The 12383-nt window shown below is 41.6% G+C and overlaps 1 protein-coding gene across 2 annotated transcripts in view; it reads right to left on the bottom strand.

The window, feature by feature from the left end:
- cobl (cordon-bleu WH2 repeat protein) overlaps positions 1-12175 on the bottom strand; it is a 503840-nt gene extending 491665 nt beyond the window's left edge. For both annotated transcript variants that reach the window (XM_041183628.1, XM_041183629.1), the window contains exons 1-2: positions 12004-12175; positions 11610-11712 (exon numbers count right to left, since the gene is read on the bottom strand). In XM_041183628.1, coding sequence (XP_041039562.1) covers positions 11610-11653 — 44 coding nt within the window. In that variant the 5' untranslated portion in view covers positions 11654-11712; positions 12004-12175. The remainder of the gene's footprint in view (positions 1-11609; positions 11713-12003) is intronic.
- Positions 12176-12383: the final 208 nt, after the last annotated feature.

The following is a 12383-nucleotide window of genomic DNA, read 5'->3' as shown; positions in this document are numbered from 1 at the left end:
TTCAGCATATGGTTCTGTCCTGCAAAGGTAAGTTGCCCCTTACATTGATCGGCAATGTATAATTTTCCAATTGCCATAATGCATTAAAAAATGTAAAAAGTGAATTAAATGTCATGTCAGCCACTGCGGTCATGTTTTGTGCTGTGATTTAAATCAACTGACAGCTCTGGCTTTTAAAAAACCCTGCTTTTGAAAGTTGAAAAAAAATTCTGCAATTACTCCCCTCTGTTGATTCGCAGACACTCTACTTGGAAATTGAAATGGCAGATCATTCTGTTCAGTCAGTTTCAGGCAATGTATTCATAAGCTTTTGTTAAGACAGCTATAGACATTAAGAATGTTTGGCTCAGTCAGAAAAGCTATACTGTCTTCAGTTCAGCAGGTAGTCCACTGATACAAAAATGATTGAAACTTTTAAAAGGCTGTAATAAGAGATTATGCCTTTGATATGGTTTCTTGTTTGTTAACAAACCTAATAAGCACTTAAAGACTTTCAATTTTTTTTTTGCACTGGAGCAGTTTTTTCTCCCAAGTATCAATGATAGTTTGAATGCAGGGTTTTATTGCTGTCAACAGGTGGTGTGGTGAGGAGTGGGGTGAGGTTTAAGGGCCTTTAAACGATATGGGAGCTGGGTTGCTGTGGTGGAGCACCAAGGCAGGCCTTCTAACCGGACCACCTCCACTCCCACATGCCTCAAACATTCCACCACAGCTCGCAAAATGCACTACCAAATCAATCCATAACAAAAACAGAATTACCTGGAAAAACTCAGCAGGTCTGGCAGCATCAGCCGAGAAGAAAAGAGCTGACGTTTCGAGTCTTCATGACCCTTCAACAGGACTGAGTAATATTAGGAGAGGGGTAAAATATAAGCTGATTGGGGGGGGGGGTGTTGGTTGTAGGGAAAAGCAAGCAGTGATATGCAGATAATCAAAAGATGTCACAGACAAAAGAACAAAGAGGGGTTGAAGGTGGTGATATTATCTAAACGAATGTGCTAATTAAGAATGGACGGCAGGACACTCAAGATACAGCTCTAGTTGGGGTGGGGGTGGAAAGACTAACAGGGCATAAAAGGTATAGATTTAAAAATGATGGAAATAGGTGGGAAAAGAAAAATCTATATAAATTATTGGAAAAAACAAAAGGAAGGGGGAAGAAATGAAAAGGGGGTGGGGATGGAGGAGAGAGTGCAAGATCTAAAGTTGTTGAATTCAATATTCAGTCCGGAAGGCTGTAAAGTGCCTAGTCGGAAGATGAGGTGCTGTTCCTCCACTTTGCGTTGGGCTTCACTGGAACAATGCAGCAAGCCAAGGACAGACATGTGGGCAAGAGAGCAGGGTGGAGTGTTAAAATGGCAAGCGACAGGGTGGTTTGGGTCATTCTTGCGGACAGACCGCAGGTGTTCTGCAAAGCGGTTGCCCAGTTTACGTTTGGTCTCTCCAATGTAGAGACCGCATTGGGAGCAACGAATGCAGTAGACTAAGTTAGGTGAAATGCAAGTGAAATGCTGCTTCACTTGAAAGGAGTGTTTGGGACCTTGGACGGTGAGGAGAGAGGAAGTGAAGGGGCAGGTGTTACATCTTTTGCGTGGGCATGGGGAGGTGCCATAGGTGGGGGTTGAGGCGTAGGGGGTGATGGAGGAGTGGACCAGGGTGTCCCAGAGGGAACGATCCCTACGGAATGCCGCCAGGGGGGTGAAGGGAAGATGTGTTTGGTGGTGGCATCATGCTGGAGTTGGCGGAAATGACAGAGGATGATCCTTTGAATGCGGAGGCTGGTGGGGTGATAAGTGAGGACAAGGGGGACCCTATCATGTTTCTGGGAGGGAGGAGAAGGCTGAGGGCAGATGCGTGGGAGATGGGCCGGACACGGTTGAGGGCCCTGCCAACGACCGTGGGTGGAAAACCTCGGTTAAGTAAGGAGGACATGTCAGAGGAACTGTTTTTGAAGGTAGCATCATCAGAACAGGTACGACAGAGGCGAAGGAACTGAGAGAATGGGATGGAGTCCTTACAGGAAGCAGGGTGTGAGGAGCTGTAGTCGAGGTAGGAGTTGGTAGGCTTGTAATGGATATTGGTGGACAGTCTATCACCAGAAATTGAGACAGAGAGGTCAAGGAAAGGAAGGGAAGTGTCTGAGATGGACCATGTGAAAATGATGGAGGGGTGGAGATTGGAAGCAAAATTAATAAATTTTTCCAGGTCCCGACAAGAGCACGAAGCAGCACCGAATTAATCATCGATGTACCGGAAAAAGAGTTGTGGGAGGGGGCCGGAGTAGGACTGGAACAAGGAATGTTCCACATACCCCATAAAGGGACAGGCCAATCCATGCCTGAAAAGACAAAAATCCCAGGGAAAGTCACACATGGGCTGGGTGTGCATTTTGGAAGGCGCCAAAGTGTGTAGGTCAAGTTTTCCTGAGCCCACATGAAAATCCTGGTCCAAAAGTAAGTGCTTTGTCGATAGAAGGTTTTAAGGTTAGAGGTCCAGCCAATCAAATGTTTCATAAACCACTGTGGCTCTACACGAGTAGAACCATGACATTAGTAAACTGCTGTACATTGTGAAAACCTCTAGCTACAAAAATGAAAAGGCTTTCTGAAGTTATAAAAGTTACTGCAGTTATACAAAAGGAAGCAGAATAACACAAGAACACAATAACACAAGAATTAGGAGCAGGACTAGGCCATTCGAGCCTGCTCCACCATTCAATAAGATCATGGCTGATTGACTGTGGCCTCAACTCCAATTTTCTGTCTGCCCGCCATAATCCTTGACTCCCTTGTCAATCAAAAATCAGCAATATCTATACTCAGAAATGTTCAAGGGGCAATTATAGCTAAAATATTTCAAGCAATGATGTCAAGAATTTTTTTAAAAACAGCATGCAATAACCAAGGTACTAGGTTAATTGAACAATGATTTGTCTCTGCATAACCATCAGTACACATGTGATAATGTCATGAAATACTATGTGGTAATTCTTCTATCTTCTGAGAAGCAACAATTTATACATGTATTTATATTTTACTACAGTTAATGGGCAGGTACTTTTCCATTGCTTCAAACACCAAACTTCCTACCTGCTCCATTGATTTCCTTCCTCATCATCCTTTAGACTCATTACACTCCATGGTACTGCTTTTATATTCTTGTGCTCCCTATTGCTCCCAAATTGAAGATGGGTCTGAAATGAATGTGCATGGGGGCACACTGTCAAGCAAAGGTAGATTTTCCAAGGGCATAGATGTGGGCAGGGCACAGGTGGAGAGAAAGTTAAGTGACCAATTTTGGTATGGAAGGAATAGAGCAAGAGTATGTTACAAATGAAATAAAAATATGGAGAAACTTTCTGGGTCCAAGTACAGTTCAGCAGAAATGTCAGGGTGTTAACAGATCTGTGTAATGAATCACCCAACCAACTGAGAGAAAGGATCTGCAGCAACACAACAAATGAATCGTTATCACTGGCTCTTGATTTGAAATGACATCAATTCAGAGTGGCGAGCTTCTGCCATGGGGCTTCATGTGACTGTATGGGCCAACTCTTGACCCACGGGTCTTTGGGCACATGGGACAGGCTGTCCCATGAGGTAGTGGGATCCAGAGTGTAAGCTGTTGTGATTCTAACTGCGATCCAACTTGATGGACAAGTTGTTGCCATTTTAAACAATTTTGTAGCAAGCTCTTCCCAGTTATTAACGTCAATGCTTCCACACTTCAAGGAGAGCTTAAGAATGTCTTTGATGCATTTTTTTAATCTTCCCCTGGAACGTTGGCCATTTGAGAGTTGAGAAAACTCAACCTGGCAGGGGAGATCCTTGTTGGTCATCCAGACAATGTCTGGATGTCATCGAAGCTGACTTTGCAGGTGTTTTGCTTGAATGCTTGTGCAGCTGGCTTCAAAAAGGACACTAGCATTTGTTTGACAGTCCTCCAATTAAAGTCGGAGGATGCGGGTAAAGGCATTGCTGACAGAATTTCTCTCGCACTCTCATGTATCGCTGATACACAAGTCCAGGTCTCACTGCAGTATAGGAGTAAAGTGATAGCAATTTCTCTGTACACAAGGACTTTTATTGACTTGGGAGGTTTTTGTCATTAAACTTTTTGTTGCAGTACTTTTAAAAAGGCTGAACTGGCGCATCTGCTCCAGTGTTGGAACCTCCTCAACTGTGGCCTTCTGAGAGGCAGCTGCCAAGGTGTAGGAAGCGCTCAACATATTCCAGAGTCTCTCCTTCAACATATATGGGAGTGGAATATTTGGTTGACCAAGTGTGGGCTGATATATGAATTTTGCTTTAGCAACATTCAAGGACAGGCTGAGTTTCTTGTATGCAGAATTGAAGAAATTGAGAGTGGCTTGCAAATTTGGTGCAGAGTTGGCAACAACAGTGCAGTCATCCACAGACTGTAGATCATATATGTTTATAGTGGTCAGTTTAGTTTTGGCACAGAGGCAACTGAGGTTAAGAGGTTTTCCATTGAGGCGGTATTTAATACAGACACCAGAGAGCAATTGTCTTTGATGAGGTGAATACCACTGTCAGGTAGATTGTAAATACTGTGGGGGTGATCACAGAACCTTGCTTGATCCCTGTCCAGATTTTGAATGGGAATGTTTCAGGTCTCCCACTCAAGACAGTTGCAGTCATATCATCATGAAGCAGTGTCCAGACTGTGATGAAGTTTCTTGGACATCCAAATCTTTGGAGCACAATCCACAGAGCCTCGCGATTTACTGAGTCAAATGCTTTGGTCAGGTCGACGAATGCAATGAAGAGTTCCTGGTGTTGATCCCAACATTTTTCTTGGATTTATCTGGCAATAAAGTCCATGTCAGAGGTTCCTCTGGAAGGTTTAAAGCCACACTGTGTCTTTGGGCAGATTTTCTCAGCCACAGGAAGTAGGCAATTCAGGAGAATGCTTGTCAGTATTTACCCTGCTATGGGCAAGAGGGAAATACCTCAATAATTTCCATTGCATGATTCATCTCCCGTATTGAACAGAGTTACAACTGTCGCATTTCTGAAGTCAGGTGGTGGGGGTGGGGGGGGGGGGGTCCTTTTCCTCCCAAACCTATAGAAGGCATGATGTCTTGATGTGAGCAAAAGCCCACCAGCTTTGAAGACCTCAGCTGGAATACCACTGGAGCCACAAGCCACATAAATAAAGTGGCAATGAAAGGATGGCAATAGTAATGGAAGGTTTTGATTATCCGCTAGTCTTTTTCTTGAGTTCTCTGAAGGCTGGTCCGGTCCACAGCACTATGAGTAGAGAATGGAGGCAGGTCCCAAACTCACCCCAGCCAGAACAGGGATTGAACCTCGTGCTGTTGGAACCAATCTGGTCCACATTGACCATCCATTCAACCGGCCCCCCCAAGAAGTCCAAGTTGCTGTGGCAACATACACTTTTACATGTATGTTGTAGCCTAGAGCCATGGATGGTGATGGTAGAGGCTCCAGTTTCCTTCCATCACATGGATGACCAAGAACCTCACACAGTCTTACCACTTGCCATTGGCATATGTTGGAAGGATTCACAAGTTGATCTTTCAACCTGTTTAGCCATGTTATGAACACACCTTCCTTGGCCATCAAGTCCTAGAGTGAAACTTGCATCCAGAGCTTCTTGCTTAGAGGCAGGGACACTCCTCAATGCACCACAAGACCTCATTATCCACTAATTAGGCACACAAACAAGGGTAAGTTACAAGAGATGGGAAACCCCCAGTAATACTATTAATACAACCAATAATTACTAATTAGCTTAATTTGTTGGATCAAATTGGAAGGAGATGTATAATAGTGTTCAACAAATGAGCCATCGCCAATTTGCCATGCACATTGTTATCTTTCCATTGACACATGGGCTCTAGCAAGTTTAAAATAGCATACCATTTTAAAAAGACTCAATTTACAATAGTTAAAAAAAGACTAAGCAGCAGGAGCTGAATCCAATGTTCAAAATGGAGCACTTTTTAAAAGAAAGGTTGAAAGAAAAAATTGACATTATAACAATGAAAATATAGAAGGGAAGTCTCAACAGGTGAAAATGAAGGTAATTTGGCAAATGACACTCGTAACAACATGCCTTGGAGCTTATAAACAGTAATTGTGAACAGAAAGAAAAGTTAAAATTAAGACTAGCAGAAATTTTAAAAATGAACCAAAGGGAGATCAGAAAATCATAGAATTGAACAGCAAGGAGGAGGCCATTTGGCCTATTGAGCCTGCTCTTTGAGAGAGCTATCAATTTAGCCCCATTCTGCTGTCCTTTCCCCACAGCTTGCAATTTTTTAATCTTCAAGTATTTATCCAATTCCTTTAAAAAATACTGCTGAATCTGCTTCTGCCACTATTCCGAACAGCACATTCCAGATCCTAGAAACCTGTTGCATAAAATAATCTCTTCTCATCTGTCCTTTGGTTCTTTTGCCTTTTACTTTAAATCAAGTGTCCTTTGGTACCACTGAAAATAACTTCTCCTTCTTGATTTTGAACATCTCTATCAAATCGCCCCTTAACCTTCGTTGTTCTAAGGAGAACAACCCCATCTCTTCTAGTCTCTCCATGAAACTGAAGTCCCTCGTCCTAGTACTATTTTGATAAATCTCCTCTGCGCCCTCACTAAGGCCTTGACATTCTTCCTAGTGTGAAGCACAGTATTGGCCAAAATACTCCAGAGATTTGTAGACTGTTTATAAAGTCAAGAATCATGTGTCCTTTAACAGCCTCCTCAACTTCTCCTGACACATTCAAAGGTTTGTGTATGTACGTTCCCAGGTCTCACTGTGCCTGCACCTTTAAAATGTTTACATTTAGTCAGATAGTGGAAAATAGTTAGGATAATGGAAAAGCTTTTTAAAAATTTCTGTGAGGCATTGAAGATAAGTTTGAGAACAAATAGGACTATTAGGGTGATTTTCTGGATTACAAGTAACTGAAAAGAAGGATTAAATAGATATTTTTAAACTGTGGAAGCTGGATCTGCCCTTTGCCTAGCAGACTAATGCCAGATTAGTTGTTTGCAGATCACAAAGGAATTGTTTATGTACAATTAAAAGAGAAGAAAAGCAGCAAGGTCACACTTAATTTACTCAACATTGAGTGTATTTAAGACCAAGATAGATAGGTTCTTGATTGGTAAGGGGATCAAAGGTTATGGAGAGAAGGCGGGAGAATGGGGTTGAGAAACTTTTCAGCCATGATTGAATGGCGGAGCAGACTCGATGGGCCAAATGGCCGAATTTCTGCTCCTTTGTCTTATGGTCTCAACACTGCTCATAGAAATGATCCAGGTCTTGTACGGTGCCTTGGTAGTTATTTTGATTATATTTCTAAAAACTGTAGGAATACTTCCCTCCAATCGTTTGCCACAGGTCTTTCCCTTATTCAGAAACCTGTGAACCACAAACCAGTAAGTCTAACATCTGTGCTGAGGAAGTAAGCAAACATCACAAGATGCTATAAACAAGCATTTAGAATGAATTGGAATTAAAGGGGTAACTTAACACTATTTCAAGTCACACTTGATGAATCTGATCCAGTTTTTTTTTAAATGACCAACAGTACATTAAGAAGGCCCAGTCGACAGTAATTCCTTAAATTTGAAAAGTTTTTGTTAAGCTGCCTCATGACAGGCTGTATGGGAAATTAGATCTTATGTTTTCAGTGAAATAGATTTAAAATTTGTCTACAGGACAATAACAAATGGTGGTTTTTAAATAGGTTCAATCATTGGCTGCTCAGCATTTGGTACTCGGTCATCCTATGGTCAGTAAAGATCTGCAGGAGGGCACTATAAATAAATTTACAGAACACAACAAACAGTATGGTATATCTGTAACCTAATAAGAAAATGGATCATAAGTGGATTACGTTAGGTCAGAGTAGTGGTCCCAAAACTACCCAATGTAACAAGTGGACAGTGAAGATACATAAATAATTACACGGATATAAAATGTGATAACAAGTGGATTTAATTTAAAGGCAAGTGAGAGGAACACAAATTTGGGGGTGATCACTGTTCATTCAGGCTCAAGTTCAGGTTTAGGAGACCAAGGCCAAAGCAAACATAAGAACATAAAAAATAGGAGCAGGGGTAGACCTCGAGTCCCTTTGAGCCTGCTCTGCCATTCAATACAATCGTAGCTGATTTTCACCTCAACTCCACTTTCCCACCCGCCCCTTGCTTTCCTTAGAGAATAAAACATGTGGGCTTAATGGAAATATGAGGAGAGATTGGATAGGCTAGAGTGGTTTTCTTTAGAACAGAGGAGGCTAAGGGGTTACCTAATTGAGCAGTAAAAAATTATGAGGGGCCTAGATAGGATAGACAGAAAAGACTTGTTTCCCCTACCTGAGGGGTCAATTATCAGAAGGCATAGATTGGTAGGTGATTGGTAGAAGGATTAGAGGGACATGAGGAAAAACTTTTTCACCTAGAGGGTGGTGAGGTGTCTAGAATTCACTGCCTGAATTGGTGGTTGAGGCTGAAACACTCTACTCATTTAAAAGGTACCTGGACCTGCATCTGAAGTGCTGTAACCTGCAAGGCTACGGACCAGGTGCTGGAAAATGGGATTAAAATGAGCAGCTAATTTCGTTTTTCTCTTCTTTGGCCACGCAGACACGATGGGCCAAATGGCCTTTTTCTGCACCATAGCTTCTCTATGGTTCTATGCAGTGTTTAAGGTGGTGAGGTCAGGTAGAACCCATGAAAAGTCAAAGGAAGCTGATGGTGAGATAAGATGTCTGTAAGTTTTAATTTCTGTAAAGAATGACTAACATGTGGAACAGGATATCAAAAGTCGTAATGAACGTAATTTCGTTAGAATCAGTTATAATTTCAGGTCAGCCACAGATACATAAGAACATAAGAATTAGGAGCAGGAGTAGGCAATTCAGCTCCTTGAGCCTGCCCTGCCATTCATTATGATCATGGTTGATCGCATTTCGGCCTCAACTCCAATTTTCCACCCTCTACCCATAACCTTTCAAACCATTACCAATTAAAAACCTGTCTATCTCCTCCTTAAATTTATTCAGCGTCCCGGCATCCACTGCATTCTGAGGTAGTGAATTCCACAGATTCACAACCCTTTTGGAAAAGTAATTCCTCATCTCTGATTTAAATCTACCACCCTTAACCTAAAATGATGGCCTCTTGTTCTAGAATGCCCCACAAGGGGAACCATCTGCTCCACTTCTACTTTGTCCATCCCCTTTAGCATCTTATATACCTTAATTAGATCTCCTCTCATCCTTCTAAACTCTAGCAAGTATAGGCCTAAACTGCTCACTCTCTTCTCATAAGACAAGCCCCGCATCTCTGGAATCAATCTAGTGAACCTCCTTTGAACCGCCTCCAGTGCAACTACATCCTTCAAGTAAGGGGACCAAAACTGTGCACAGTACTCCAGGTGCGGTCTCACCAATGCCTTGTACACTTGCAACAACACTTCCCTATTTTTATACTCTATTCCTTTAGCAATAAATGCCAAAATTCCATTTGCCTTCCTTATTACTGCTGTACCTGCATCCTAGCTTTCGGCGATTCATGCATGAGAACACCCAGATCCCTCTGCACTGAAGTATTCTGAAGTTTCTCTCCACTTAAATAATAAGTCGCCTTTTTATTCTTCCGACCAAAATGGATAACCTTACACTTATCCAAACTAAACTCCATCTGCCAAATTTTGGCTCATTCACCTAACTTGTCCATATCCATTTATAAATTTCTTATTTCTTCAGATACCTTCTTAGGTTGAGTGACATCAGGCTCACTTTTCTGAGCACATTACTTTTATAGGAGTTTCCAAAAAAAATTGATGTTTTAAAATGTTTAAAGATTTTAAGCAACAATCACCTGTCCGACATTTCAAAGTTCTGTTACGATTGTGCAATGCCTTGAAAATTTTCTGACTTTACTTAATTACTCCCTGCTCCACAACAGCCAGAAAAGTTTTCAAGTGAAAAATGGTGATGATCTATACATTACTCAATATCAATGCTTCAAGTTGTCCTGACAATCCAGTGACTAAGCGTAATACTATACTACAAACAGCCCAGGTAGCTTGTGTTAAATTTAAACTTAATCAGTACCTAATTAGCTAGTCTCAACTGGGGCAAAGGTTATTGAGAGGAAAAACCAGTCAGGGCTGTTACTCTGGACTACCAGCAAATAATTCTTGTTGAAATGTATTTGTTTGTGAACATAGGTGAGTTGGCAGCCAATTTACCAGTCTACAATCCAACAGGTTTCTGGCACTCGCTGCATATGTGGAAGAGAAAATTATAGAAAAGAGGCAACAAGGTGAACAGTAGTTGTTTTAAACAGGAAGCAGTTTCTGGTGTATCACTGTATGAGCTAAAAAGATACTAATTGTGCTGGAATACAGGAATTCCCTGAACCTACTGTAATAGAAGGGTTAAAACCCTCTGATACATGTTATGAAAGTCTGCACTGTTCGAAAGGCACAACTAAAAGAAAATAAACTTTCTTCAACGATTGATGTGTACAAATTATACAACTGCCTCATTGTTTAAAAGTTTGCTTTTGCCCTCGAAAATAAACAATTTAAATAACGGATACAAATGCTTCCTTTTTGAGCAAAGCTTAGAATATAAACACACTAACACTGTATATAATTCAAAAATACATATATTTCCCAAAATAAAAAGAAAACGAAACAAGAAATTGTTTGTGTCTTTTGGTATTAAGGGGCAAGTTCAAACTCGGTGAATTTCACTCAGAGCGGCTGGGAATGTTGAAACAGGGCAACACTTCAAAAATTCAGAACGAATTAAAGCACTTTAGCAGTTTGCGAATCTCAATGTTCAAAGACCTTGGTAAACGTTCTGTTGAACTGCATTAACATGTCACGTCTCTCCCTGCAATCAGTGTCCTATGTGTTCCCCTGATCACGTGACAGGACATGGAGTCAATTCATGACGGTATCAGCATGATAATGGATCAATAAAGTACAAGTGAACTTTTGAGTATTGTATCCTAATCCATTAGATTAGGTCTGCCACTGTTCGAGGTCGTTGAAGTCAATTTAAGATTTTAAACACATCCAACATATTTTAAATCGAACTCTGAGATTTTGACGGTGTTGTGTAAATAAAAGGCCACATTTTTGATACGAGCTTTTAGTTAAAGTAAATAGGCTCGTTTTTAAGGTACTTGAAAAGCATTCAACAGTTAAGAGATTCCCCGCCTTCTTGCGGCACAACAGCGGGTCCTGTCCTGTGTGCAGACCCGGATTGCTGACAGGTGTCGGGACCGCAGCCTCAGAGCCGCCGCTCTCGAGGGGGCCCGGGTTCCGCCGCCACCGCCGCCGGGGGGCCGGCGTTTCCAGGGAAACAGGCAAAGCGCAGCACAACTTGACAAGAACCAAGTGCGCTCCGGTAACCTTAACATAGGTTAACCAACCATTCGCATGGCCATCATACTAATGGCTTACACGATTTATTCGACACCTCCCCCGCCTTAATTCTCTGAGTGCGCAGTTGCATTATTTATTTAGCCGACCTCAAATATTTCGCAGCGAAGCTCAGGTATTGCATAATGAAGTTTTCAAAATGTCAACATACCCTGCCGGCGGTCTAGCAGCTGTCGCGACCTTTGCCGTATCCATGGATCCAATCTCCTCTTACTGTAACTCTTCTTTTTATTTCGTCCAGATCCAACATCGATCTAGATCACAGTCAAATGCATTTTACTTAAATGTGATCAGAACCAAACGATGAAGTTTACAATAAATCACTTTTTCAACTGTATTGAAGTATTCCTGCACGAAAATGCACGTTATCGCCACAACTAACAGTTACAAAAGTGAGGGTCACATTTGACAGGCTCTTCTCTATCTTTCTCGTACAAATACGCACAACTGTCTGCAAAATTAGCGCAGTGAATAAGCAGTGAACTATGCACACTCGCCGCACATCAGTCACTGCCCAAACCCTACTCCAAAATACAGGCACTTACACTGACAACAATTACCCACAGCCAGTTCTTCTAACTTTCTATTTCCTTTTATCCGCTTTCTCAAGGTCGTTCTTCTTAATGAATGAAAATAAAGCGTATTTATTTTTGAATGCGCGCTTCTCTCTCTACCATGATCTCCGAGCCCTTGTATGAAATTAACCGCCTTCCTTAGGGCTCTCCTGTCAATCACCCCTTTGTCCGACCCAGGCTGTTGTCGACAGTGGGCTTGAAGAAAAAAATACGTTGCAGCTACCACTTATTCAAATTGCTTTCCTCATCATAGTTCATTAGAATAAATTGATTATACAATATGGAATGCAGAAAGACAAGAAGTTTTAAAACTAATTTATGCAAAGTACTCTTATGATCAAACAAAATGA

The sequence above is a fragment of the Carcharodon carcharias genome, chromosome 3 (assembly GCF_017639515.1).
Source record: "Carcharodon carcharias isolate sCarCar2 chromosome 3, sCarCar2.pri, whole genome shotgun sequence".
NCBI lineage: Eukaryota > Metazoa > Chordata > Chondrichthyes > Lamniformes > Lamnidae > Carcharodon > Carcharodon carcharias.
Note: the sequence above shows the minus strand (reverse complement) of the source record. Positions and strands in the feature narration are given on the sequence as shown.